The 27591-nt window shown below is 41.4% G+C and overlaps 2 protein-coding genes across 4 annotated transcripts; one reads left to right on the top strand and one right to left on the bottom strand.

Moving 5' to 3' along the window:
• The first annotated feature begins 1420 nt into the window (after positions 1–1420).
• On the top strand, positions 1421–8791 carry atad1b (ATPase family AAA domain containing 1b). 3 transcript variants are annotated; one of them, XM_042082717.1, is made up of 10 exons: positions 1421–1491; positions 2357–2549; positions 2725–2823; positions 3150–3270; positions 4898–5098; positions 5591–5697; positions 6227–6316; positions 6400–6450; positions 6580–6722; positions 7075–8791. In XM_042082717.1, exons 2-10 carry the CDS (start codon positions 2376–2378, stop codon positions 7196–7198), a joined length of 1110 nt encoding a protein of 369 aa, XP_041938651.1. In that variant the 5' UTR covers positions 1421–1491; positions 2357–2375; the 3' UTR covers positions 7199–8791. The 3 variants fall into 3 exon arrangements, with proteins under 3 accessions (XP_041938651.1, XP_041938650.1, XP_041938648.1); XM_042082716.1 differs by having other exon boundaries at positions 1490–1556; XM_042082714.1 differs by lacking the exon at positions 1421–1491 and adding an exon at positions 1669–1807.
• papss2b (3'-phosphoadenosine 5'-phosphosulfate synthase 2b) lies at positions 8488–27354 on the bottom strand. Its single transcript, XM_042082713.1, has 12 exons — positions 27162–27354; positions 24469–24583; positions 23706–23941; positions 23206–23344; positions 18271–18389; positions 17608–17721; positions 14113–14224; positions 13286–13491; positions 12248–12383; positions 10996–11264; positions 10372–10601; positions 8488–10136 (listed from the first exon to the last, which is right to left on the bottom strand). The coding sequence occupies exons 1-12, from the start codon at positions 27186–27188 to the stop codon at positions 9995–9997; spliced, it is 1845 nt and encodes a 614-aa protein (XP_041938647.1). The 5' UTR covers positions 27189–27354; the 3' UTR covers positions 8488–9994.
• Between the last annotated feature and the right edge of the window lie 237 nt (positions 27355–27591).

Here is a 27591-nt window from a genome sequence, read left to right as displayed (position 1 = left end):
GCAACATTCATTGTGTGCTATGCCATTGTCTTGCTTTTTATGTCCCCCTTTTATATTGTAACTTATGCAATGATGGTAGTCGAATCATAACTAAGTTATGAAATAGGCTTACTAGTTAATTGTGAAGTGACTGATTTCTATGGGATATCTGCGACTGTTATTTCAAATGCTTCATTTGACTAACCTGCAATGGGAGCCAGGAAACTAGAGAAGTGCTTACGCAAGCAGAAAAAAAGTAAGCCAGTGCGCCAACTCGTAGGCCTAATGGCGCTGGTGTGATTTCGCTGTACTGCTCTAGTTGTCAGTAAAAAACATTAATTTAAGTGCGGGATATACATCACATATCTGTACTGTAAAGTGTGTGCTTGACAAACGATTTTTTGCAATCTGCATAAGTTGCTCTTTTCCCCTTTAGTAGGGTGGGACAGAGGTGGAATGTTCTAGCCGTGGCAGAAAGTCAACTATCGATTCGACAGCGCCATCTGTCTGGGACACAGAGCTAGATTTCCTAGACCTAGACGTCATTGGTGTGGAGTGTGTTAACACCTATGGTAAACACACGTTTTGGAAAAAAATAACGTAGGTTTTGTCATATGTGCGGGCAGACACAATGTAGTCAAGTAAACGTGTCATTGGAGTCACACACACATAACTTAAATCAGACATATCGAGGCCACTGTGTTTATTGTCACAGCAGGCAAATCCTTCAAGCATACCAACATCATGACCTGTAGGCTATTCAGGTTGACAGAAAGTGTTCAATAAACACAACTGTACTGTATGTCATTTGGCTATGTGGGAAGAAGGCATTGATAGTCCACATTGGCATGTGGTTCAATGTCATCTGCAGAGTTGACCTATTAAGACCTAGACACAGTCTAGACCAGAACCCCAACCCCCGCAGTGTCATGATGTGTAGGCCAGACCCACTTTCACACTACCAAGAAGCCGGACTCTCCAGTCATCTCTAACCGAAACTGCAACCAGTGTTGTAGAGTATGAGGCCATTTTAGAATATTAAAACACTTTTTGTGAGAAATATGACAGGCTTGCAATACTCCACAGCTATGATGTTGGTAATAACCAAAGGTCCACTTTGCTTATTGTTTCATTCCAACAAAGATTGCCTGTTAAGCTTTTATAATGATTTCCATATTTGTATTACACTGTATTATCACTCAGAATGAAGTAGAGTTAGGCCCTATTATCCTATAAATTATGTCTTGAATTATGCTGCTTGCTAATCTAGGTTTAACTGCAGCTGTAATTATAATTAGTTATTGAATAGTTACTTATAAAATACAGGCATGACATTTTTGGAAGAATAATATTTTAGATACAACTAGGCCGCTTTATCAACCGTCTCTGCTACTGTCTGTAAAAGCCTACGTCTGAACTAATGAATCATCCCGCTCCGGTACTTCAGATGGCGCTACAGAGGCAAAAGGTGAAAGAGTGACAATTTTGACAAGAAGGAGCAGTATTGCGGAGGTGAGTGTCAGGCAATCTCTTGCATCCACAGTTGGCGAAAAGGAAGAGCTTTTTATACACTGAATGTATGTGATACTTAAATATAGTTTGAGATGAACGCGGATGTTTTCCCCAATAAGACAATTCTGGGTTAGCTGAACTAATGACGTTCTGTAATCATCCGAAACTGGTAACTGGAAGGTCAATTGTAGCTAATATGAGCTAATATGCATTCGTTGCTAGCTAGCTAATGCTAGGGAATTTCATAATACTTCTAGCTCACTCTGTTCAAGCATGTTATGGCGAACTAGAAACACAACAACTTGTCGATACTCAGGTATGGCTGTAATGGCAAAGCTGTTGTTAACAAGTTGAAAAGTGTTGTCTTGTCGAACGACTATTTTCCAAACGCTAGTAATCCACAATTCAAATGCTAACGATAGCAAGGCACAAGTCTAACCTGTGTTTACTGGCAAGTAAGTTAACGTTATCGACTTTGGACACTAGAATTTAATGCAACTGAACTATCCTTCGATACTTCACTTTCGACCAACACCTGGGGTTTCTCGTTGTGTGTTGTAATACTGAAGGAATGAAAGTGAAAGTGAAATGGAAGCTATAGCAAACATAAACTGGAACTGTGAGCTTTGTACTGTGTCATACCAGGGTCAATGCAGTGCTTATTTGTGGTATTAAAAGAAGAACGGGTTCATAATTTGCTGAATTATATACGAACGTAAACGTCAGGTTAAACTCTCTTTATTAGACATTGTATTTTTTGAACTTTCAATTGTATCAGTTACTACTGACCTGTTAACATTGTACTGTGTTGATAGCTGTTTCTGTTCACCGTACCTTTTTTGTTGATTCTTTATTTACCTCACAGAGAGTCCAGGTCAGCCAAGATGGTTCTGAAGGAGATTCCAGCAGATAACATTGCCAGACCCTTGGGTCGCAATGAAGTAATTGGCTTACTTTTCCGTCTGACCATCTTTGGTGCAGTCACCTACTTTACCATCAAATGGATGGTGGATGCCATTGACCCAACCAGAAAACAGAAGGTTGAAGCACAAAAACAGGTAAGAAAACTATTCAAACTATTCTGCAGTTTTTGGCTATCTAAAATATTATGTAACTCATACTGTGCTCGCACAACTGCTTACTATATACTGCTTATTACACTGTCAATAGTTTGGACGTGATTTTATCGTATGCCGTCTTGGTTGTTAAATGTCCAACTGTACTTTTGTGTAGGCGGAGAAACTGATGCGACAGATAGGTGTCCAGAACGTGAAACTCTCTGAATATGAGATGAGCATTGCTGCCCACCTGGTGGATCCTCTCAGTATGCAAGTAAGATGAAGACGTATACCTATTCTCTTTCACTTTGTCTCATGAGAATTCATAGGCAGACAAAACCTTGCTTGTCTGCAGTTGTATGACTTGCCTTTTGTGATGATTGGTTGTATGGACTTGTAAGCCACTCTTGTCTGCGAAGGAATGCATCAAGGGACTGATTGTTGCGAAATCATACATTGCCACTATCATATTGTTTTATGATTTACAATTAATGCTTTCCTATGGTCAACACTGTATCGTAACATAGGAAATTGGAATTAAGCACTGATCATAGCAAGGTTCTGTGGGGCAAGATATTCAATTCTGTCCTGTGTGAACAGATCACATGGAGCGACATTGCAGGTCTTGATGAGGTGATCACAGAACTGAAGGACACGGTCATACTGCCTATCCAGAAGAGGCACTTGTTTGAAGGCTCCCGCCTCCTTCAGCCCCCGAAAGGTGAGCAGCTCTAAGGGACACTGGAGGCGTGTGAAGTAGGGCTGAACGAGAGATTTCTCTGACAGATATAGTGATTGTGATTTGATATGTGATATCTATTATGTACATATCTGGATATGAAATCACCTGTAGTGACATTTTAGTCATACTGCACAGCCTTATAGCCATGTAAGTTAACTATGGGTAAGGACTAAACCCTCTAAAGGAAGAGCAGTATATGGATGGCCATGTGGCATGATGGCCACACTTTGACTTAACTTGCCTAGGTTTGTCCCTAAACCATGCACCTGAAATTCCCACAATATGTGCGCTGATTGTTATTATTCTTATTGTTCTGTGAGAAAGCATCTATATTTATCAAAAGAGTATATATACTTATACTTATACTCTGCAAGATTTACACCTTTATGAAGCCAATTTGATGGTAAACGAACGTGCATAGCTATACAGCATAGACGTAGCGTGTCCCTACCAAGAAAACCAGCCATGCAACTTCCAAGAGCGGTGCCCCGCCAAAACTCCTGAGAATCGTAAAACATTACCTTGTCAGTAGATATAGCTCCAAAGTTTTTGCCTGTTGTTAATCCTTCACCTGCGCAACAAAAGCATACAAATACATACATAAATACATTGTGACTCTAAAGGGAGCTCTAAACTTGCCAAAAATACCTAAACCTGCATAGTACAGTGGGGAGAATAAGTATTTGAACCCATGCTAAAATTGACTAAAATGCTCATTGGGTTCAATGCAAATCAAACCAGCTAATAGGCTAACTGAAAAACACACCATGCCAATCTCTAGGTATGGTGAAGGGTATGTGATGATGTGGGGCTATTTTAATTCCAAAGGCCAAGGGAACTTTATCAGGATGCATAGTATCCTGGATCCATGAAATAAGTGGCCTTTAAAAAAAAAAAAAAATCTGCCTGCCTCTATGGGAATTCAACATAGGGGTCAAATACTTATTGCCCCTGTAATTTAAGGAAGAACATTTATTTACATTACATTACAATACATTCTTCATTCACTAAGAAAATTGGTGTCCTTAAAGGTTGGATTTTTACTATTTGTTTTAATTAAGGCATTAAGATCAATTTCTAACAGATGTTTTTATATTTTTCTTTTTAGTCAACTTTAGCATGGGTTCAAATACTTATTCTCCCCACTGTATACCTTTAAAAAGCCTGACATGGATTATTAATTAACTGGCAAAACAGTGTAGCCTATAGCTGTGTAGGATCTGTGTGACGTGACCAAGGTTATGTCCTGTTATATAAGCTTATACAAGCTACAGTATATTCTACATGTCGGGAGATGGCATGGAGTCTATTAATAACCTCTGTTCTTATTGATGTGATGGTATCAAGTTACTGGTAACTTAGCGTGATTGGCAGCAAGCTTTAGCTCAACTAGAACCCCATTACTTATGTACCACCAGAGACACGGGTTTACTAAGTTCATGACAAGAATTGCTCAAACAGTGGAACAGTTGACCTCAATACTACGACCCCCTACCTATGATATACTTAGAACTTTAGAACTAAATTACATAATATGATTTCAGTGCAGAGACCCAGTGGAGCACTGAGTCGCTAGCTAACTAACCAAACAATGTTCCTTTTGAAGGTGTGCTTCTTTACGGCCCCCCTGGCTGTGGTAAGACCCTGATAGCCAAAGCCACCGCCAAGGAGGCTGGCTTCCGCTTCATCAACCTGCAGCCGTCCACACTGACAGACAAGTGGTACGGCGAGTCCCAGAAGCTGGCTGCTGCCGTCTTCACCCTGGCCATCAAGCTCCAGCCCTCCATCATCTTCATTGACGAGATCGGTAAACAAGCTTACATCGATGCTTACATGTTGTTCCTTTCAGTTTATTCTTCTTTTAAAAAAAAAAAAAAAAAAAAGATCAGCTTACAGTGTCCCTGTTGTTTTGCCATTATGGATTTCTCATTAGAGATCAGTAAAGCTCATCCCATCCAATACCATCCTATCTTCTGCTAGATAAAAGATAAACTATGCAGCATCCTATCTTGTCCAAGGGTATCCTATTTAGGATTAGACTATATGTAATGATGACCGTAATGATAAGAGTGTACATCTACATGTACAATGTCAATAGCAACAGCTGAAAGTCAATTTGTATTATATTGACAGCTGATGATTAGAAATCTGTTTTTCAAGGCCAGGGGTTTGATTTAGGAAAATATACTTATTAACACTAAAAAGTTCTGCACATACTTGACCTATAATCGGTTTTTGAATAAATTTTGGGCAGCTTGTGTTGCGTCTCTGTTGACCTTTTGATCTCTGTGTTTGCCAGACTCGTTCCTCAGGAGCCGCTCCAGCTCGGACCATGAGGCCACAGCCATGATGAAGGCCCAGTTCATGAGCCTGTGGGATGGCCTGGACACAGACTTCAACTGCCAGGTGCAATGAACGCTGCAGCTCACCTGTTTTACCAAGTGTTTTTGAGCTCACCTGGTAACACAGGATGCTTATAGCACCAAAGCTATGGGAATGACACGCTATCTATGGTGGACACAATCCGATTAGAAAACAGAAACCTTGTGCTGCACTATAAGTTGGTTCATGTACTAAAAAGATAAATGTACCAGTAAATGTGAGTGTGTATTGGGAGGTATAGATTGAATAGTTCTATAGGTTGCCCTTCTAAAGCAGATGAAGTTGCCTGTTTTATCTAGGGGCTAGGGTAATCATACTATTGCTATATGAAGGGACAGTGTTTGTATTTATTTAAAATATTTGCAGTCCAATAGCTTTCACACATGTAATGATTTGCACATTATTTGCATGAAAGTAGCAGAAAGGGTTTTCCTAGCCTGACTCTGGAGGATATTGGAAAACAAACTAATCTACTGCAGGTGTCAGATAACTAGATAACACAAATGCCATTCTTCTCTTTCTCTCATCTCTGTGCGCTGTTGTCTCTGTCCAGGTCATTATCATGGGAGCCACCAATAGGCCCCAGGATCTGGACTCGGCCATTTTGAGGAGGATGCCCACCCGCTTCCACATAAACCTACCTGTGAGTGCCATATGCTGATTCTTCAGTATGTGTTGGATGAAAGAAGGTGGTTAAGGTTCTTACTTTTTTTCTATACCTTCCAGAATGTCAGACAAAGAGAATCAATCTTGAAGCTTATCCTGGAAAATGAGAATGTAAGTGTCAGTTTCATTTCAAAACCCTGTTTTGACAATGTTTGGCTATTAAAATCCTCCTATCTGCGTAGCCTCCAAATCATACCTTGACGGTAATAATTGTGTTTGACCATTTTGTTTCTGGTCCAGGTGGAACCGATCGTAGACCTGTGTGAAATTGCCCGGGAAACGGACGGCTTTTCAGGAAGTGACCTCAGGGAGATGTGTCGGGATGCCGCGCTACTCTGCGTACGAGACTGCGTACGCAACAGCACAGCCAGCACAGGCCAAAGGTATCCATAGCATCTTTTACTCCCCCACCCACACCCCATTGAAGAGGTTAAAATCACAGGAGCTCCTTTAATGAACATCAGAGGAAGAACATTTTGTAATGTTTTTCACTTCTGAAATATATATATATATATATATATATATATATATATATATATAATGACAATTTTGTAAGCTTTGTGTAGGTATGGTTTTCTTGTTCCGTAAGTGTGTAATAAGGATTTACATTTTTAAGGAATTGTGGTTAAAATGACTGTCCTGGTTAATATGAATTACCACACTTTTACATTCTCCTCTGTCTCTCGCACTTTCTCCCTCTACCTCACCATCTCTTTCTCTCTCTCCCTCATGCAGTAGTCTAGAGGAGGACTTCATGCGTCCTATTCAGCAGCAGGATCTGCAGAAGGCCATCAAGAAGATGAAGAAGTCCAAGACGGCCGGGGGACAGACTGTCCTCCTGCACGCCGCACTGGACTAAAGTTCCCCTGAGGACAACAGTCCCCTGTCCTCTCACCGGGAAAAACCTCTACGGTCTACGATCACCTTTCTTTTTTTTTTTCTTTTAAAAAAAAAAAAAAGGCATATGTATATTTTTTCCTCATATCATACTGGGTTATGGTCTTTGTCACTGGACTGGCTTTTTGTCAAGTAGCCATATGTGTCTCCTTATGACAGTTGGAGAAGGCCTTTGGCTTAACGCCTTTTATTGTCCTCCTCCCTCATCTTTGCCATCCAGCTATTAAATATAGCTTTTTTTGATACTGTAACATAAGTCCAGATATCCTCTTTTTGTTGAAGTGTTTGGATATTCATGAAATTCTTACCGTTTCATGACTTCTAGAATGCTGTGAACATTGTTAAACTGCGTTGACAGAGAGGTGTCCCATTGTTGGTCATTGTGTGTGAACGTATAAGTCTACATTTACATCTCTCTACATGCATGTGGGTACCCTCTTCAGTTAGGGTCTAAAAGAGGTGATACATTCATAATGTACCAAGTCCATTTCATAGATGACAACAGATTATGTTTGTGTGTGTGTGTGTGTGTGTCAAGAAAACAAATTGTGAATTTTATGCATCCTAATATTGGTGGAGATTCCTATTGTGTTTGATAACATAAGGATCTTACTTGAAGTGCTTTATAAAAGTTTACATTGATTATGGCCTCTTAGTCTCTAGACAGAGAGTTGGTCCAATGTGTAACCCAGTTGAACATGTTGATAGTATATTGCTAGTGCAGTATTTATTTCTTGTGATGAGTGTCTGCCCAGCCACTAGAGGGAAGCATTGCCGATGTTTTGTACATGTTTTGCTTCCAATTTTTGGTTTTGCTTCTTTACATTGTTGACATACCACACTACACACACACACACTTACTCACTGTCTAACATTGGATAGAACACAGACCTTCAAGGAAAATATTCTTCAACTGTAAGATATAGTTTGTGTTGCAGACTCCTGTTTGATATGCTTTAGTGAAATTACACTGAGTGGGACTTAGTATCAGAGAATGGGTGTGGAAATATGATCACGTTTCTGACTCTGGTGGAGTCTTGTGTAAATATCAAATTTATTGAGCAGATAAAAGTTGACGCTGAGTTCACTCTGACGAGAATTTGTTTCAGTTGACTGTCTGTTTTACTTTATGTGAGACAATTTTAAATTTAGAAATCATGGTATCTTAAGTTAATGGTAATAAATAAGTGATGAAAAGTTGCAGTTTGTCATTCGCTCTTGTCATTCATACATGTAAGACTTCACATATAGTATTGGTTAAACCTTTTAATTGACATTTGATTCTGATCATCCACACCTTGAACACATTACCTTCACCTGGATGACTGTGGAATGTAGTAAAAAGGAGTGACACTCTCACATGAACTTTTGTTAAGATACCTCATAACGTTCACATTAAAGATAGGACAACATTTCAGTAATGCAGGACAGTTAAGTAACCATTTAGGAAATCAATAAATATGCTGTTGCATTTTTTCAGGCTGTGACCAGAAGCCAATAGGAAAATCCAATAATCTTTGTGTTTCAATGAAATTGTGCATATATATATATTTTTTAAATAAAACACCCAACATCCATTCAATAGTATTTTTTTCACAGTTGATGCTCCTCCAATCCAACACACATACTTTTGCATATTAATTCATATCAGAAGTAAATACTTGTGCAGCATTACATATTCTTGGTGACAAAGATGAAAAATATCAATTTGATTAATCTTAGGAGCACCCTAAAAAGAGACAGTAATAGATGATATCACAGCTAATGGACAATTGTAGACATTGGCTTGTACATTTCTGTTTGTTTGATAGATTTAGAGGATCTGACATTACTGCTATTGTGTCCTTTCGCACACGAAGACCCACCTACCCATGAAGTGGAGAAAAAGGGAGTGAATATCCACCAAAAAACATGGGTGGAAAAAAAAAAAAAACAGTAACATGTAATTTCCTCTTAAAATCCACTTTCACATATCACGTTCAAGTTGGCACCTTGAATGCACATGCTTTGTTTTGAAGAAGGCACAACATTTTTTTTAAGTATATTTGTTGTAAGAAGCCAGTTTTGACACTGTTATGTAAAAAACTACAGATAATTTATAAAACTAAGGAACGTTTAAAACTTGTAGTTAAAATATCACATTTTCTGTATCTCATTAAGGCAGGGTTGTCCAATCTTATCCAAAAAAGGTCGCATGGGAACGCGCGATACTCGTCAGCTGACGCACAAAATTGCCAGATCCTTTGTAAAACAAACTGGCTACAACCATGCCTTTATGAATACGACTGAACACCCCCACTTTAAGGCATGTAGCATAAACTATTCCTCTACACACTAATCGATTGTATTAAAATCCAAATAAAATATAAAATATGATTTTCTCTCTCTCTAGCCACTTACATTATGTACATTCTGAATTCAGACTTTAAACGGGTGTGATGAACAAGCATGACTAATTTCTTTTCTCAGGTGCAGAGAAGACCACAAGGTGAGAACACTGACATGTTTCACTGTGAGGGAGTAACTGTAATTTTCGGAATTGTATGAGAAATACAGTACTATCCTTTGCAGAGTTTTCCGTTCTGTACAAAAACACTTAGGGGGCATGGTAAAATACAGGGGGGGGGGGGGGAAACAAACAGAGAAAAACAAAGAAAAACAGAAAAGAAAAACTAGCAGCCAATATGTCACATCTCAGAGTTGTGCACATGGGAGAGCCCTGTCTGAATGCAGCCTTTGGAATAAAACATGCCCCGGCTCACTGGTCTTTCTGCAGAGAACCGTAGTACTCGGTGAGAACCTTCCAGGCTTTGGGAGCCATGAAACCGTCGGGTGGGTTCTCTCCACTCCTGGCCAGCCTCCTCATCTTGGTCCCCGAAATGAACTCAAACTCATCATTTCTAGAACAACGGAGCCAGAATAGAGAACATTTAATTGACTGAAAAATGACTACAGCCAGGAGTGTAGGCTAGGCTAATTTACTGACTGAAATCAGAAAAAAAAAAAAAAAAAAAAAGGAAACATAAATACTGCTTTCAATGTACAATTGTTATGATGACAAAAAACAAACACCTATTAAAACACATTTACATGTCTGTGTAAACCACAGCAAAAAGAGCACATCCATGGCCTTACCGTTCTTTGTCATAGAAGTCCATGGCCTTCTTGACCTTGTTATAACAGGCCACGCGGAATGGAATGATCTCGACAGAGGTCAGGCCTGGTGCCATGGTGAGCACCTTGCCCCCGTGAGTGGGCTCATACATGTCCTGCTTGGTCTCGGGGTGAGGCATGCCAGCGGGGTCGCGCCCGACGATGTAGAAGTTGGCGCCGGCGATCATGCGGGCCCTGCAATGCCACTGCACCTGCCAGGGGGAGCAGAAGAACGCTGTCAGTGACCAATGTTTCCTCCTGAATGTCCACATAGGACATAATTTGAATTACATCTACATGGTGGAGTGTCTACTAAACAGGAAATTGTATTTGTTTGTTTATGGTATTTACTACATATTATGTTTTAGGGGCATGTTTAATATACGGGTATTTGCAACATTATATTATATTTTATCTTAAAGGCTCCAATTTGATTAAAATGAATCAACATTTATCGAAGGCTGATATTGATAACTAAGAGCTGGCTTAGTGTGCGGTGTGCAAAGACCATTCAAAATCCATGATCTGTGTTACAATACACTGTATACACAAAAACACACGGACATGGACATTGTGGTCGCAGCACACGACACATGAATAACACACCTCTGTTGGTCCAGCATACATCATGGGTGATGGGAAAATGGCCACGATGGTGTTGGCTGGGTCCAGCACGCCCTCCTCGAGCACAGCGGCATGCTGCTTCATGCGCCAGTCCAGCGGCACGTCGTCCTCCTTGGTCCAGCCGCCCAGCGGGTGAAGGAGCAGGACCGGGGTCTTGTAGCCGCGCGCCAGGAGACGCCGCTTGGTGTCCTGCATCAGCAAGGCGTGCCCGTTGTGGACCGGGTTGCGCAGCTGGAAGGCAAAGATGGCATCTGGCAAGAAAGGACACAGAAGGTCAATGTTACTGCGCTGCCAATAACAGCAGCTGTAGCCACGGTAACGGAAATATTACTCAGAGTGCTGGACAGCCCTGAGCTCTGCTCAGCCCTGATGAAGGCCATGTTGGCTGAAACATGTTGGTATGATTTTATCGGTTCAATCATGAATTAGCCTATTTAAATAATGCTTTTTTAAATAGGCTAATATTAGGGCTTTGGATCTACCTACTTTGCATAGTGTTGGATAGCCCATTTTAAATTGATAATTTTAGAATAGACTTATTTTAGTCTTCTGTATAAAAAAAGACTCCATTGTCCTTAAACTTCTCCAAGCAGAGCTGTGATAATTGAAAGCATCTGCATGCTATTGTGCATTCTGTTGCGGTCATGCTAAAAGCACAAAGTGGTCAGGATAACAGAAGTTGATGACGGTGCATTTATCAAGAAGTTCAAACAAAAAGGTAAAAAACTAAGATGTCACATTTTGATCCATGAGGGCCTCTATGTCTCATCTTAATAGAGGAACCTAAAGGAGTCTATTCAGAGGCCTTGGATAACCACGGCCCATTTACAAGTAAGTTTAGAAATAGTTGTGTAGAACTAGTCATGAAAACCCCCTGAAGCCAAAATCTTTGTGGAATTTTTGAGGGATCTTTCATGTTTTTTTTTTAGCTGACATTAGGAAACCACAGTTTAATCCCCTTGGGATAGAAGTGCTGACAGGAAGTCTGACTTTAAATGTAACATAAATACATCTGAAATCCACTCAACTGTGACCTTGACTGATATCTAAAGCTGTCCACGGTCACTCTGGCCTTCCTTGTTGACTCATACAAGAAAACAAGAGATACTAAATCTTAACTGACATTTCTGTGTTTTCCAACGGTGTGGTCATTTAAGTCCCTTTTCATCTCAGAAAGAGCTTGAAATTGCATGAAATCCAAGTACTCTACAGCTCTTGAGGACTTCAGCCTTACCTGCTTTCATATCCTTGAACCTTTGTCTCAGTTCTCTTGGAGTAAGGCGGTACTGGTCCAGCCCATCGTCCCATTTGATTCGCTCCAGCACCTCCAGATCACCGCCAGCAAGCCAATCACCGCTCTCCATCACCATCTTTGAGAAAAATACAGAAGCTGTGGTTTAAAACTGCGGACCACAACAACTCTCATCCAATTAGTACAGAAGTCAAAATAATTGCAAAGCACAAAGGCCCAGAGGGAAATTCTGAACACAAATCTAAAATCTCTGGCATCAAATGCCAAGCCCGTTGCAAAAAACTCCTTGAGTTTCCTTGAGGCTGAATTAAACTGAACTTAATCCAGGCAAACAGAAAAAAATTGTTTTATTACTTTTATTACTAGCAGCCTTGATTGCTGTTAACACCCTTCCTCCTGTTTCTCATCCTGTTGTGTCTGTATGGCTCATCTTTGCAATGACCTGGCTTTTTTTCTGCCAGGTAATTTTCTGTTCATAACTGTTTCTACTACATGCTTTACTTGCTTCTCTACATCCTTTAGAATACTACTGTGAATCATCTTGCATTGCATATTATTTGCCTTAAAAGCACTCTATAAACAAAGTTTGATTTGTTTTGAGTTGAATAACAAGTTTACTGGGTCATGCCTTGAATCAAGCGTTCCTGAATAAAATGGTCACAGTTGCCTAGATATTGTTGGACAGTGACATTCCATAGAGTACTGTTCTGGACTTTATCAGTCTGGCCATGGACATTCTTACTTTGTGGCGCCTGGAAATTTCTGCCCGAGTTTCTCTGATAACTAGAGTCAGATAAATTCACCATTTGAAGTGCCAACCACCAATTTCAATTTCTGCTATGTCTCTTCACCTCTTGCTTGCACCATGTTTGCTGGCCAGACATCTCACATGAAAGCTAGAAAAATCATGGTGTATTGATATCAAATTGCAAAAGACCCTGAGCGTTATTTATGCTCTATATTCTAACGTCCCATGGAAGTACGGGGTTCTGAAGGCAACTGCGGAGTGAGAAGACTCACCTTGATGTAGGGGTGCTGGGGGCAAGTGGTGCCCCACTGTCTGGCACAGCGCTCCTCCTTCCGATGCACGTAGAATTCGGGGTTGCGGAGGATGGCGACTCGGCGACCTCTGAACTGCAGAGCGAAGGCGGCGCAGCCGTCCAGGCTCTCCTTGTCCTCAGTGGACACAGGCAGGACTATGGGCACGGACAGGTTGATCGTCCCACCTACAAGTTACGTGACAACGTTGTTAAAGGAGCTATGTGGAGTTCTTTCAGTTTAAGACATCTTGTAGAAAATGTAACTGTAGAAATGGCGAAGAATCAACAGGTGTGAAGAAACAACAGTTTTGACATAGTGTTCCATATTGTCCACTTAAGTTAGCTTGCAAACCAGCTAGCACCAGGCCAGCTCTAAAAGTATTAGTCATGCGACTACAAGATTCCCTGAGTTCTCACAACTATTAATGATTACCGTACCAAACCACTTTTATGATTTCACACAATGATGATATTCACAGAATAAGTTACAGAATGCATATAGTACTGTTGTTTGAACAGAAAGTGTATTAGTTTTATTAGTGCTATTTAGTAGCTGTAGTATGCATAATAAGCTTTGTATAGGCTTTGTCAGCAAAGCACTGCCAACCCAGAGTCATTTAGTCTACATTTCCAAAAAGGGTAATAAACTCTTAATGACAACATTATGTTCATATTCTGTTAGTCTCTTTGGACAAAATCATCTGCAAAATATCATAACCACATGTTGAATATACTAAATGTATGTAAACATAATGTTCAATATATGTTAAATGTATGTAAACACATGTCAAATGTTAGCACACCCACCGTCCAGTAGAGTGCTGAAGTGGAGGACCTGCAGGAACTCCCTCTCCCTCATGAAGCCCTTGAGTGGGGTGGCCCAGCCTTCGGCCAGAACCTGCACCCACTGGAGGTCAAGCTGCAGGGACACACAGCAGAGCAAAACTACTGAGTGGGGGCGGGGGGGGGGGGTCATTGCACGGGTGTTACCATTGTTGTATATTTGTTGTTCCCAGACTCCCTTGGAAAATAATAATATAATAATCTTTATTTATATAGCACTTTTCAAAACAAAGTTACAAAGTGCTGTACAATATCAACATACATGAAAATGCAAATAAGACATAATAATATAACAATCAAATAATATATACTAATTTAATTAGAACTTAACATACATTTTAAAAAGGAAAAAAAAATTACACTGAATTAAAACTTACTGAAATAAAACGTAACACTGAAATAAAACTTAACACAAAATGAAGTATATTACTTAAACAAAACTAAGGAAGGCTTGCTTGTAAAGATGAGTTTTAAGGAGGGATTTAAAAGAGCATACTGACTTGGCTGACCCATTTCATCAGGCAGGTCATTCCAGAGCCTAGGTGCCCTGACACTAAATGCTCTCTCCCCTTTAGTTTTGAGATTGACCTTAGGAATAGTTAGGAAACCACTACCAGATGATTTTAAAGTACGCACAGGTGTATAAGGTACTAGGAGATCAGATATGTAGTTGGGAGACAGGCCATGTAGAGCTTTAAAAGTAATCAGAAGAATCTTAAAATCAATTCTAAAGCTTACTGGGAGCCAGTGCAGTGAGGCTAAAACAGGAGTAATGTGATTACAGTACTTTGTCTTAGTAAGAAGCCGGGCAGCTGAATTCTGAACAGTTTGAAGTCTCTTTATAGATTTTTGGTTCAGACAAGAAAAAAGACTATTGCAGTAATCCAGGCGTGAAGAAATAAATGCATGTTTAATGGTCTCAGTGTCTTTAAAAGTTAAGATGGAACTAATCTTGGAAATATTTCTGAGGTGATAGAAACATGACTGTATGAGCTTTGTGATGTGACGTTCAAAGCTTAAATTACTGTCAAACCAGGCACCAAGATTCTTTGCAACAGGTTTTACACAGTCTAAAAATTGAAAGGGACCTAAGGATGGTATCATTTGTTTCACTATGTGCTGGGATCCAATGATGAGGACTTCTGTTTTGTCAGAATTCAATTGGAGGAAATTGTTTGACATCCAGTTTTGTATGTCACAAAGACATAGGAACTAATGGGCAGGTACAGCTGTGTATCATCAGCATAGAAGTGGAAGGAGACACAGTGTTTCTGGATAATGTGCCCAAGAGGAAGCATGTATAAACAAAATAAGATTGGTCCTAAAACTGACCCTTGAGGTACCCCATACTTGACAGGAGAAAATGAAGATGTGTAACTGTTTGCAGAAACACAAAACTTCCTATTTGACAAGTAAGATGAAAACCATTGTAAGGCTGTACCAGAAATTCCCACCAAATGTTCCAGTCTATGCAGCAGTATGCTGTGATCAATAGTGTCAAAGGCTAAGATCAAGAAGTACAAGGACAGAACACATGCCATCATCAGCTGTTCTTAAAAGGTCATTTGTAACTTTCAGCAGTGCTGTCTCAGTGCTATGATACTTTTGGAAACCAGATTGTAGCTTTTCAAAAATATTATTATTTTCCAGTGCAGAGACAAGCTGCTTGGACACTAATCTTTCAAGAATCTTTGATACAAATGGTAACTTGGAAATAGGTCTGTAGTTTTGAGGTAGAGATGGATCAAGCCCTGATTTCTTTAGCAATGGGCTCACACTTGCAGTTTTAAAGTAATCAGGGACAATGCCATTTAAAAGTGAACTATTAAAAATAGAAAGCAAACAGGACCCAACAGATTCAATTACTTCTAATAGGAACTTTGTTGGTACTACATCAAGAGGACTGGAAGATACTGTCATATGTGACACTGTCTCTAGAAGTTCAGACAGAGTAACTGTATTGAAGTGGTTTAAAGTATGCCTATCTTGTAAGAAAGAGACTTCAGAGTGCATAGTATTAGGAGTGATAGAGGTTCTAATTGACTTTACTTTCTCAGTAAAAAAGGACAAAAACTTTTCAGTCAGCATCACTTTCCACTGGGACACAGGGAGTAGATGGCTTTACCAGCTGCTCTACTGTTTTAAATAGAAATCTAGGATTATGCTGATGATCAGAAATAAGTTCTGAAAAGTAATGTGATCTTGCATCCTTAACCAAGATGTTATAGTGTTTAAGTGATTCCTTCATAATGTCATAATGAACTTGAAGACTAGACTTCTTCCATTTACGCTCAGCTTTCCTACAATCCCTTTTACAACTACGAATGCCACTATTAATCCAGGGCTGCTTTCTTTCTGATGACTTAGTTCTAATCTTCATGGGTGCAATAACATTTAGAGAAGACAAGCAGATGGAATTAAACTGGTCAACCAGATCATTGGTACAAGAGTATTCAGAGAGGTCAGGGCATTGACTCTGGAATAATGCACAGAATTTTGAGGCACTATGCTCATTGAATATGCGGGAACAGAAAGAGCTGGGAGTGACAGTACTGATGATGGATGTTTCACAACTAAAAACTATACAGTTATGATCAGATACAGTCATATCAAAACAATCAACAGAGGATATTTTAAGACCCAGAGTGAAAACAAGGTCCAGTGTATGACCACGGTTATGTGTTGGTCCAGACACATGTTGGCAAAATTGAAAAGATTTAACAATGTTTAGGAAATCAGTAGCATGAACATTACTGGAGTCATCAACATCAGGGTGTTTCCCACAGAATTGAATTGAATTCTATTTGTGGTGGTTGGTGAGGGGGGGGAGGGGGTTGATAGTAGTTGAACAAATTTGCGCAACGTTATGATTTAGCCAGTCATCTTCTATGCCAACAATAATGTTTAATTTAAACGTGCATGCAGGTTTGTTGAGGGACAGAGACACAAGGAGAGGCTGCGCAAAGGTGCACATAGCTCTACAATAATAGGATTTCAACCAATTTAAGTAGTACAACATAGAAAATCATTGTGTGGTGGTCAATGTTGATATTGTGGTGGGCCGCCACAAATAAGTCAATGTATGGGAAACACTGAACATGAAAATTAAAATCACCACAAAGAACAACACTGTCATAATATAAGACAAGAGTGGAGAGAAATTCTTGGATTTCATTTAAAAAACAACCTGATGGTTTAGGGGGACGGTAAATTACAACAAACAAAATTGGATCAGGACCACAAAGTTTAAAAGTGAGCGCTTCAAAGGAAGAAAAGTCATCAATGAGACTTCAATCAAAATGAGACTTGCCTGATCAAATTAAAGCTAATTGGAAGTTAATTAAATGTGTCAGTTAATGTCCTGTCTCCTAATATCCTGTCTTCCATTTACACAGTATAGATTTTTAGTGTGAATTTTAAGTGTCATATTTATGACGGTACTGTTGGTGCCTTGGTTACCTTGGTGATGTTTACAACGGGCAATATATTGGCATCACTTAGAGCCAGGTCCAACTTGTTTTCCTCCACGAAGAGCTCATTCACATCTTCCGTTACACCAGAGGGCACAATGTCCTGTGCACAGAAAACAATGACAGAGTCTTTTTACACTAGTCCTTTTAAAAAGAGCAATCTGACACTCTGGCAACCTGATCTGAAGAAGCCCATTTTTTTGTCTATGGTAGCTCCAGGCTCTATTCTCATCTCAGGCTCTGAGTCACTGATACTCATCTTTGGACCAGATTTACTAATGGTCTAAGCATGTATCCCTTGCAGAAAAGCAAGAACAAAAAAATGCAAAGAAAGATGAACCGGTTGCACTAATAAAAGCAGCAGTTATCTTGCAATCCGGCTATTTGATTACAGTACCACCACAAGGGGGCTGTCGGGAGAAAAGCATTGGTTATCTTAAAATAACTTTTTTCAATGAAATTTATTTAATGTCTTAAGCTATAGGACTCGGCTAATGTTTCAACCTAGAAACTTTTCCACATAAAGAACCTGCACTGCAAGAAGGGAGATTTCTAAAGGATGCTTCTGTGACCAGAAACACAAAGACTAAAGACTCAAACAGAAGTAATAAAATGCAAGAACAATTAGTCTGGCAACATGATGGCAACTCACATGAATCTTGAGCAGCTCCACCACCTGCTCAATGCACTCGTTGACGGTCAGCTCCCCAGTCTTCAGCACCAGCTCTGGGGCTTCGGGTCTCTCGTAGTCCGAATCAATACCTGTGAAACCTGGAGGTGACATGGCGGATAGTTAGCCACTACCTAACATAAATCTTTGGTTTAATTCTTATAACGGATCTTTGGTTATGCTTCCAGTGATCTGGTAGAAGTGGTCGTGCATTTATGATGGCTGTGACCTCCACCATCAGAGTACAAAGCAAAGTGTTCTGCTTAAGAAACATTGAATCTAGGATTCTTTTGGCGATGCCAATCATGCGTTCCCAAGAGCCTCCCATATAAGAGGCATGAGGTGTATCCATCACTGAGGCACTGTTTTGTCCATTCCAAGAGCTTTGCACGCTCCAATAAAGTTGGTGCCGCAATCAGAATGGAGCTGTTTAGCAGGGCCTCTGAGAGCGAAGAAGCGGCAGAAAGTGGTTGGACGTTTCAATAGAGAGTTGGGGTTTTCTTTGTTACGTTCGTTTGAGTCACCTTCTCAGAGTAGAATAGATTCACATGCTAATCAGTCACACAAGGGTACTGGGGGGTTTCGCTGAGATTCTGGATATTCTGCTTCTACATCTCCAAGTCAAGGTAACTGTACATACACACCGCCGCCTACTTCCAAAGAGTCAGGAAGTCATTCATTTTCAATGGAAGCCGGCTTCTCTCAGCTGCCAGAAGCGGCAAATCCGTTGGCGTCTCGTTTTGGGCGACTTGAGCGTCAAGCAGAAAGCTGAAAGTCAGTCAACTTTATAGTAATGAGCTATGATGCGGTTCAGCGACCAACGACCGGCAACCAATTGAATAGAATAAAGTATTAAAATAGAACATGATGGAACGTATAATGCGGTCACGTCAGAGCGGCCAAAGCTTCCCTGTACTTTTTTGATAAGCGTCCTTGACAGGGCGACCAGAGCTTCTTTGGAAGCTCAAGTCGGTGGCGGTGTGTACGTACAGTAAGAGGGATGTTAATGTTTGTCACTACTGTCTGGACAAGGGGCACTGGAAGAAAGACTGTCCTGTTTTAAAGGGGGAAAAGTCAGCGAAATAGCACTGAAGTTGTTAGGGGGGGGGGGGTCGCACTTGCTGTATCGGAGTCAGGTGCACCTTCTAAAGTTTTGGTGGCTGAGACGGAGGCTAGACCTGTAATGGTGGTAACTTCATCTTAGCCATCAGGCCTGAGCTCTGCCGGGTCTAGTGAGAACAACAGTAGGGCTGATTCAGTTGAAGCGTGTGGTAATGGCTACTCTCCTTTTATCACAGATGGTTTAGTTTCACTGGTGGGTAGTTCTGTCCAGGTGCCAGTTAAAATACTTAGGGACACAGGGGCATCTGAGTCCTTTATTTTGGAGTCTGTCTTTCCTTTTGCTACTAACTCGAGCACGGGGAACAATGTCTTCGTGCGGGGGATTGGATTGCAGGTTATCTCTGTTCCATTGCACAGGATCAATCTGCAGTCTGATTTGGTGCAGGGGGAAGCAACCATAGCAGTCTGCCCTTCTTTTTGCCTATAGAGGGTGTCCATCTCCTGTTGGGCAGCAACCTAGCCAGAGAGCGTGTCTGGCGTGACATACCGCCCCCTGTAGTTGTTAATAATCCTCCTTCTATTCCAGCTGACAGTGATGTTAGCCATCAGAATCTGTCTGATGTCTTTACAGCTTGTGCAGTGACACAGGCTATGAGCAGTGTCTCTAATGATGTTTCTTAGACAGGTGAGTTAAAGTCTGTTGTTTTGCCAAATCTACCTCTCTCTCTGTCTCATAATGATTTTGTTTCAGCTCAAAAGGAAGATGTGACATTAAAAGATCTGTTCGTTGGGGTTTTGTCACCTCAGGAGTAGCGCAGTGCAGCAAGGGGGTATTTTGTTCAGGAGGGGTTGTTGATCTGAAAGTGGTCTTTTCACACTGACGAGGGGGTTGAGGACCCAGTGTTTCAAGTGGTAGTGCCAGTTAAGTTTAGAGAATTGGTTCTACAGACAGCTCATGGGGATGTAGCTGGGGACTTGGGTGTAAGAAAGACCCATGACCGGCTTATGAAGCACTTCTATTGGCCTCACCTAAAGAAGGATGTGGCAGGTTTCATTAAGACGTGTCATGTATGCCAGTTAACAGGGAAACCTAATCAGGTGTTAAAGCCAGTTCCACTTTACCCTATTCCAGCTGTAGGGAAACCATTTGGCAATTTGTTGATTGACCATTGTGGGACCATTGCCACCATATAAGTCAGAGTGTGTTTACATTCTGATGGTGATGTGTCAGTCCACCCGATACCCTACTGCCTATGCGTTGCGTACCATCTCCACTAGTTCTGTGGTGAAAGCCCTTTCCCAGTTTATTTCTGTCTTTGGTAGCCCTCACACCATACAGAGTGATGGAGGCTCTAACTTTACATCACGCATGTTCAGAGAGGTGCTTGGGCAGGTGCGTGTGAAACATTAGCGTAGTAGAGCTCATCACGCCCAGAGCCAAGGTGCTCTGGAGCGTTTTCATGAGAGATTGAAGTCGCTTCTCAGGGTTTATTGTGTTGAGCTTGATAGAGACTGGGAGGAAGGGCTCCCGTGGCTAATGTTGGCTGCACGAGAAGTAACCCAAGAGAGCACGGGAATCTCGCCTAATGATTTGGTCTTTGGCCATAGAGTTGGTGGGGCTCTAGCACTTTCGCAGGGGAAGCTGAAGCGTCCTGAGTCTCCGGTTTAACTTTTTGGACTATGTTAATGGTTTTCGACGTAGGTGATTTCTAGCCTGTGAGATGTCGTCCGACAACCTGACTAGAGAGAAGGAGGGCGGCTGGAGCTGCTAGAGGGTAGAGGGACTGGGGCCTGTGGACAAGAGTTTTTCCATCCAGCTCATGTATATGGGCTGTCAACACCCCTAGACCAAAGTTAAGTGCTCACTTTTAGAATTATTGGAAATTATGGAAATTATTTAAAAAGAAAAAAAAAATTTTTGGGTGAGGGGTTTTTGAAGGCTTTAACAGAGGCATTCTAACAACCTACGTTGTTAATTCTTTAACTTAAATAAATACATATTTTTATACGGCAAAATCCGCGTGATCTTCCCTCTCTGGTTACATAGCCTAGTAGGCAGGATGTAACGCTACGTCATATCATTGCCATTGGACTGTGTTGGACTAAGTTAACACGGACTTTTCTTTATTCTAATTTCTTATTTATTTATTTTATTACTTGTTAATTTTTGTTTGTTGTCTGTCTTGTATGTCTACCGTTAGTTGTCTCGGGTACGCTGGCGATTACGCCGCTCCATCAGGCATCTTTTGTCTTGTGCGTCAATTGTTATTTTGTAAATTTGTTTGTTTGTCTGTCTTGTATGTCTACCGTTAGTTGTCACAGGAACGCTGGCGACCTACGCCGTTCCGTCCGGCATCTTTTGTCTTATGCATAAATGTCTAGTGTAAAGCGACCTTGGGTGCTTTGAAAGGCGCTATGTAACTAATAAAATGTATTATTATTATTATAATAAAGCACGGTGTGCTACCCTTTGAAGACCATCATTTTCAAAAATGGGGTTTGTAATGGAAAGATCACACACATCAAGGAGAAACAAAAGCAGAATGTCAGGCACACCTTAAAACGATCACACGCTGAAGCTTTGGCTAATACTTTGAATCATGTTGACCTTGTGACAATAAACCTTTCGGACACATAAAATGTGCTTCATGCGCATTTCATAGTGTTCTTTGTTGTTTTCTATGCAAACTCTGCTTATCAGGGTTATAACTACCCAATCGTAAATGATGTAAGGGATAATGGACCACACAGGATTCGGGTATCAGAAAAATAACGCACGATCGAGGTGGTAATGCGACCACGAAGTGAAGCTTCAAAATGTCTTGCTCTAGCAAAAAGCAGTGCAGCCAGATTCCGTTACTATTACAACACTTCCTCTTTCCAACACCCTGGGCAACTGTTAAACTCTTTGTCAACTTGGAAAAATCCTGAATGAGTGTGTGTGTGTGTGTATATGTGTGTGTGTGTGTATGTGTGTGTGTGTGTGTGTGTGTACTACTGTGTTCACTACAAGTAATACATGATTAATGATACATGCTCGATGCAAATCATGTTGGTTTGTGGTCCATCTCATCCTAGTATAAGCCCAAAGCATGTCATAACAGGCATCAGTCAGTTAGCACAGGAAGTTCTGACTTTCTACGTTTCCTCCAAATTCATCCATAATGAGTCAGGGAAACACCTACGAGCGGTCACAGACGCATTGCTCATTCAGCAAAACCACGCAAATGACATCACAATCACCCCTCTGTTCAGGCTCGCCGAGGCAACATTACAATGACTCAGACATACCAGCCGTTTCATCCCACCAATCGCTGTTAGAGATCAACCAGAGCCCTACAGAGAGAGACTTGCAACAATCGGGGTTCAAAATTCAACTTCAAAAAGTTCCCGGAAGTGATTGACAGTTGATTAGAATGCATTGAATTCTGTTCAATATTGAGAGACAGAGCCATGACTTTGGGTAATTGAAAGTAAAATGCACTGAAAATTGCAAAATGCAGTGTAATTATTCTGTAAAGTATGTGGTTAGCCTACCATTACAACCATACATTTTTTAATAGGCTACAATTCCACACTTTATATCGCAGCCTATTAATAGCTAGTAGACTGATCTTAATGTCAATTTCCATGCCTTGTTGGCAGGCCATACTGCTGTAACTAGGGCTGGGATGGTATGGATTTTTTTCCCACGGTATTGCGGTAATGCAGTTACCGCCCCAGCCCTAGCTGTAACTGTAACATACTGCTGTGAACGGAGTTGTCGCAACTCTCTCTCTCTATAGGGGCTCTGAGATCAACTATTAAGAGTCGGTCAACCAGCCAATCCTTTTAGAGATGCTGGTCACGTGATACCTTTGATCTCTCCAGCTCTGGCCTTCTTGTAGAGTCCCTTGACGTCCCGGCTCTCACACACCTCCAGCGGAGCGTTCACAAACACCTCGTAGAAGGGCAGCCCGGCGGCCGCATGGATTTTCCTGGCCTCGTCCCGGTCCTGTGGTACACAAAAGTAAAAAACTGTTCACACACAGTGGGTATTAGCAAGCTTGAACCTGGTCAACTAAGAGCAGTGTAAAACAGGGTCAAATAACTGTCATTAGTGAACCACATTGATACAATAAAGCTGGACTGAAAATATGTTGGACTAGCTGCGAGAGGGTGCATTAGTAATGAAATGAAGTAAACACTGATTATGCTTTATAATCAGTGCACTAGACTTCCAATCTCTTCTCCTCTAAAACAACTTGGATACTTCAAGATACTCGTAGTCTATGGCTCATCGTGAAAGACATATTCTAGCCTGTAGGACTTACAACACTGTAACAGGTGTCCTGAATGAATGATTTAGACCTCACCTTAGTGAAGGGCGAGATGAAACTAGTGATGCAGACCAAGCCTGCGTCGGCAAACAGTTTGGCCACTTCAGCGATACGCCGAATGTTCTCTTCCCGATCCTCAGAGGTGAAGCCAAGGTTCTTGTTCAGCCCTTGTCGGATGTTATCCCCATCCAGAGAGTAGCAGGGGATGGCGTGGGACACCAGGTACTCCTCAAGAGCAAAGCCGATGGTAGTTTTACCAGCTCCCGACAACCCTACACGACACACAGACGCACGCGCACACACACACACACACACACACACAGACAGACAGACAGACAGACAGACAGACAGACACAGATGTTTGAGGTTATGTTGAACGGGGGCGTGAATGGGTGGGACAGGCTTCTCCTGGCCAGGGGAATTCTGGTCACTGCGCCTCGCCTGTCTGACTCCCCAGCCCTGGCTCTCTGGACAGAGTCCAACAACAGACTGCACTGACAACACAGGGTTGAGCACTTAAACTGCGCTATCGTGTATATTTGAGCTAAATGAGTTTAAGGAAAGATTAAATATGTGTGGAAGGGACATATTATATACACAGAGACCTTACTGTGTCAATGTAACGGGAGGATTCATAAACACTTCTACCTTAACGTGTAGGTAGCATTCAGACAGAAAACCTAAATAAACATGAGCTTTGCCTTCAATAAATGGCTTCCGATGTCTGTCAGAATAGGGTGTATAGGGAACATTGGAAATTGGACTGCTATGTTAACATGTAAATAGCTGGAGTGCTAACCTGTTAGCCACACTGTGCATCCTCGAAAGCCTCCTCTGGTGCCCACCACCTGGCCTCTTTTGCTCCTGCTGACATGGTGGGCCTGGTACACCACATTGGTGGCTCTCTGGAGGTCCTGCAAGAGCCAGCAAAATGGGGTTGTCGTGACACACTTGACAGAAGGCTTCACAAACTGTATTCGTTTAGCATGCATGCTTCTATTAAACATGCTTTCTTTAGACCCCATTCAAAGAAAATCAGGGCAGTGGTGAGTTTTGTAAGGTGATGACTGGTTTATTGTAGTGTTTTGTGGCAATTTTGTTTTCTCACCTACAGACCTCGACATGGAACTACATGTAATTAGGCCAACACGGAGGTATACACTTGACAACATACTCAAGTTGAGCTCTTCTTGAGATCTGGTTTCTATTATGAAAATAGGTCTGCTGAATAAATAAAAAGAATATCTATATGGTTCCCTCTTATTTTTTTTATTTAAGTCAAAATTCAACCACAAATCAGTAACCTTCCAAACAGACTTACAAAGTGACTTTATGTATACATAATACATGTATTTTGACTGTCTGGGTGCTTCGACCAGTTATCATACACAGAACATACAGTATGTGTAGATTACATAACCATATAGCCAAGTTTCCTGTTCTCTCTCTCGGGTCATTTTTGTTGTCTGTAAATACTCAGCCTTTTGGTTCAATCATGTCAAATGCAGTTTCATCTTGTCTGCTTCATCTCTTCCACTAGGCCTTTCCTGCACTTTCAAGCTTCGGCTGGTATGCATAAAATGAATAATGTCCTATACTGCTGACGTCTGCGTGCACGCAGACACACACACCCACCTACACACACACACACACACACACACACACACACACACACACACCCTCTGTGTCTACAAAAAAGAACAAGAACTGGTTTCTCATAACAAGCTGCTTCCATTATGGTCTCTTGCAGAACCTGTAAAGTGACTTGCTATAATGTTTTGATAATAATCTCTCTGATGACCATAGTTCTGTACCACATTCCTCCTGTCCTGAAATGTCACTCTGATCAACTTGGTGGCGCCTTGCAATAATTGCTTTGCCTCACATGATCTCTAGGCTTGGCCGATTAGGCTTACTGTATGGATTGTGCAGAGGAATGCCTAATTCTGCTTTGTGCAAAAATATGCTGATCCGACCCCAGACCGACGCCCAATCTCGACACTGGAGACATTTCTTCTGGAATGGCTGTTGCAATACAGCCCATTCTAGACAGCAACAACAACTCCACACAATGTTGAGATGTGTTTGGATAAGTTAAATGAGGCTAGGCCTAATATTGGTCAAGATGTAGAATGGTGTGCATGGGATACATAGCTTGGGGTGCCTATGCACACACACACACACACACACAATGTGGCAGTCAAGTGAAGACCCGGAATTGTGTCCTTATTCATAATAGCAGGAAAGCACGCCCAATTATCCCTGCTGCAGGAGGTGGTGTGAGTTCACCTTACATGTCTCACTTCATCATCTTCCTCTGTAATTTTCCCCCTTCACACCTTTCTTTCTCACTCACCAAGGCAGTCTGTTCTAACATGATCCCACCTGTTCCTGGTTGGCCCCCACTAAATTCTCTGATTTACTTCCCCAACACCCACCACGGCCCCCCACTCACTTACCACAGAACCCCTTCTGTCTTTCCTTGCATATTTTACTGTCTGGTTCATTTCATATCCCCCCCTTAATCTCAACGTCATCACGTGATACCCATTCATTCATGTGCACTGGCGGAGCAAAGGTGCACAGCGTGGCACTGTCATGGCCAGACACAAGTAGGGTCCTTGTTCCAGAACTGGCTGACTTTCAGAGCTTTACCACAGTGGTGTTGTACACTAGTCCCAGTGTGCAAAGCATAAGGCATAAGTGCCAGTGTCTCTTAGCTTCGTCTCTAAATTGCATCCTACTACTACAACGTTTAACTTACTATGTAACTAAAATACATCGAAATGCGCACTGCATCTGATCTGTAGCCTGGATACTGAAAGGACATCCATTCAATAACAATTTCGAATCGGCCACAACCACAGACATGTTAGACTGCAATCTGCATTACACGTTACTATCAGCAATCTAAGATACAACCAGATTAACTCTTTATGTTAAAAGACTTTAAAAAATAACGTGATTTACAAGGTTGTAATAACATAGGTTCGCACTGTATTCCGGTTTAACTGGTGGGTACTTTACCCTTACGCTAACCAGTAGACTAGCTAGCTCAAGCTTTGATGATCATTTCGAGAATGTAGGCTAGCATAGCTAGCTGGCTAGCCGGCCGGTTACGAATAAAGGTAGATTTTGCGGCATCACTGGTTCTGGCTTACATAGTGGGTCAAAATAATGTTAGCGATACTGTACTTCATGACTGACAAATATACTAGTTTGTACTTGGCGACGTAAGAGCATACTAGCCAAGAATTCGTGACTATGGCACACTGTATTCATGGTTACAACAAACCTACACAAATCAGATCAAAAGCATTCTGCAAAACTATGTTGCAGAGATAACATAGCGTTATCAATCTTTAGCATGTCGAATACGGCAAAGCTTTAGGCTAGCTCTAGGTCTGCCTGTTTAATCCTCGAGTTCACGTCAATAAAACAACCTGATAAGTACATATAGTTATGAAGACTTTGTTGTGCAGAACCACTTACTGTTCGCTGTTTTTTGGTCCCAGACATGTTCTCCAAGTTTATGTGATGAGTTTTCTCGATACAGTATGTTTTCGGAGGATGTAAACCAACCCGGTAGGCAGTCCGGCATAGACGACCAGGCTTTATAGTCGGAGCCGATCGCCGAGGTCTTTTTGGACACGTAGCACATCCAAAACGTCTTCCTCCTCCTCCTCCAAGACGCTCATAGGCCAGATTCCAACATCCTACGCGTCAGAATCACGACGTAACATCTTGGTGGTGGTATCAGAGCCCGTTTACGACATTCTCTGGTGGTATCTTCTCATCATGAGAGAAAGAAAGCCTTTAAAATAATATATGAATGCTAGAATAAACCATGGAGTATGGCCTGAAAAACGTTGGAAAATAAAGAATTCACAGAATTCACACAGACTAATCAGACAGGCCGAGG

This window comes from Alosa sapidissima, chromosome 24, assembly GCF_018492685.1.
Source record: "Alosa sapidissima isolate fAloSap1 chromosome 24, fAloSap1.pri, whole genome shotgun sequence".
NCBI lineage: Eukaryota > Metazoa > Chordata > Actinopteri > Clupeiformes > Clupeidae > Alosa > Alosa sapidissima.
Note: the sequence above shows the minus strand (reverse complement) of the source record. Positions and strands in the feature narration are given on the sequence as shown.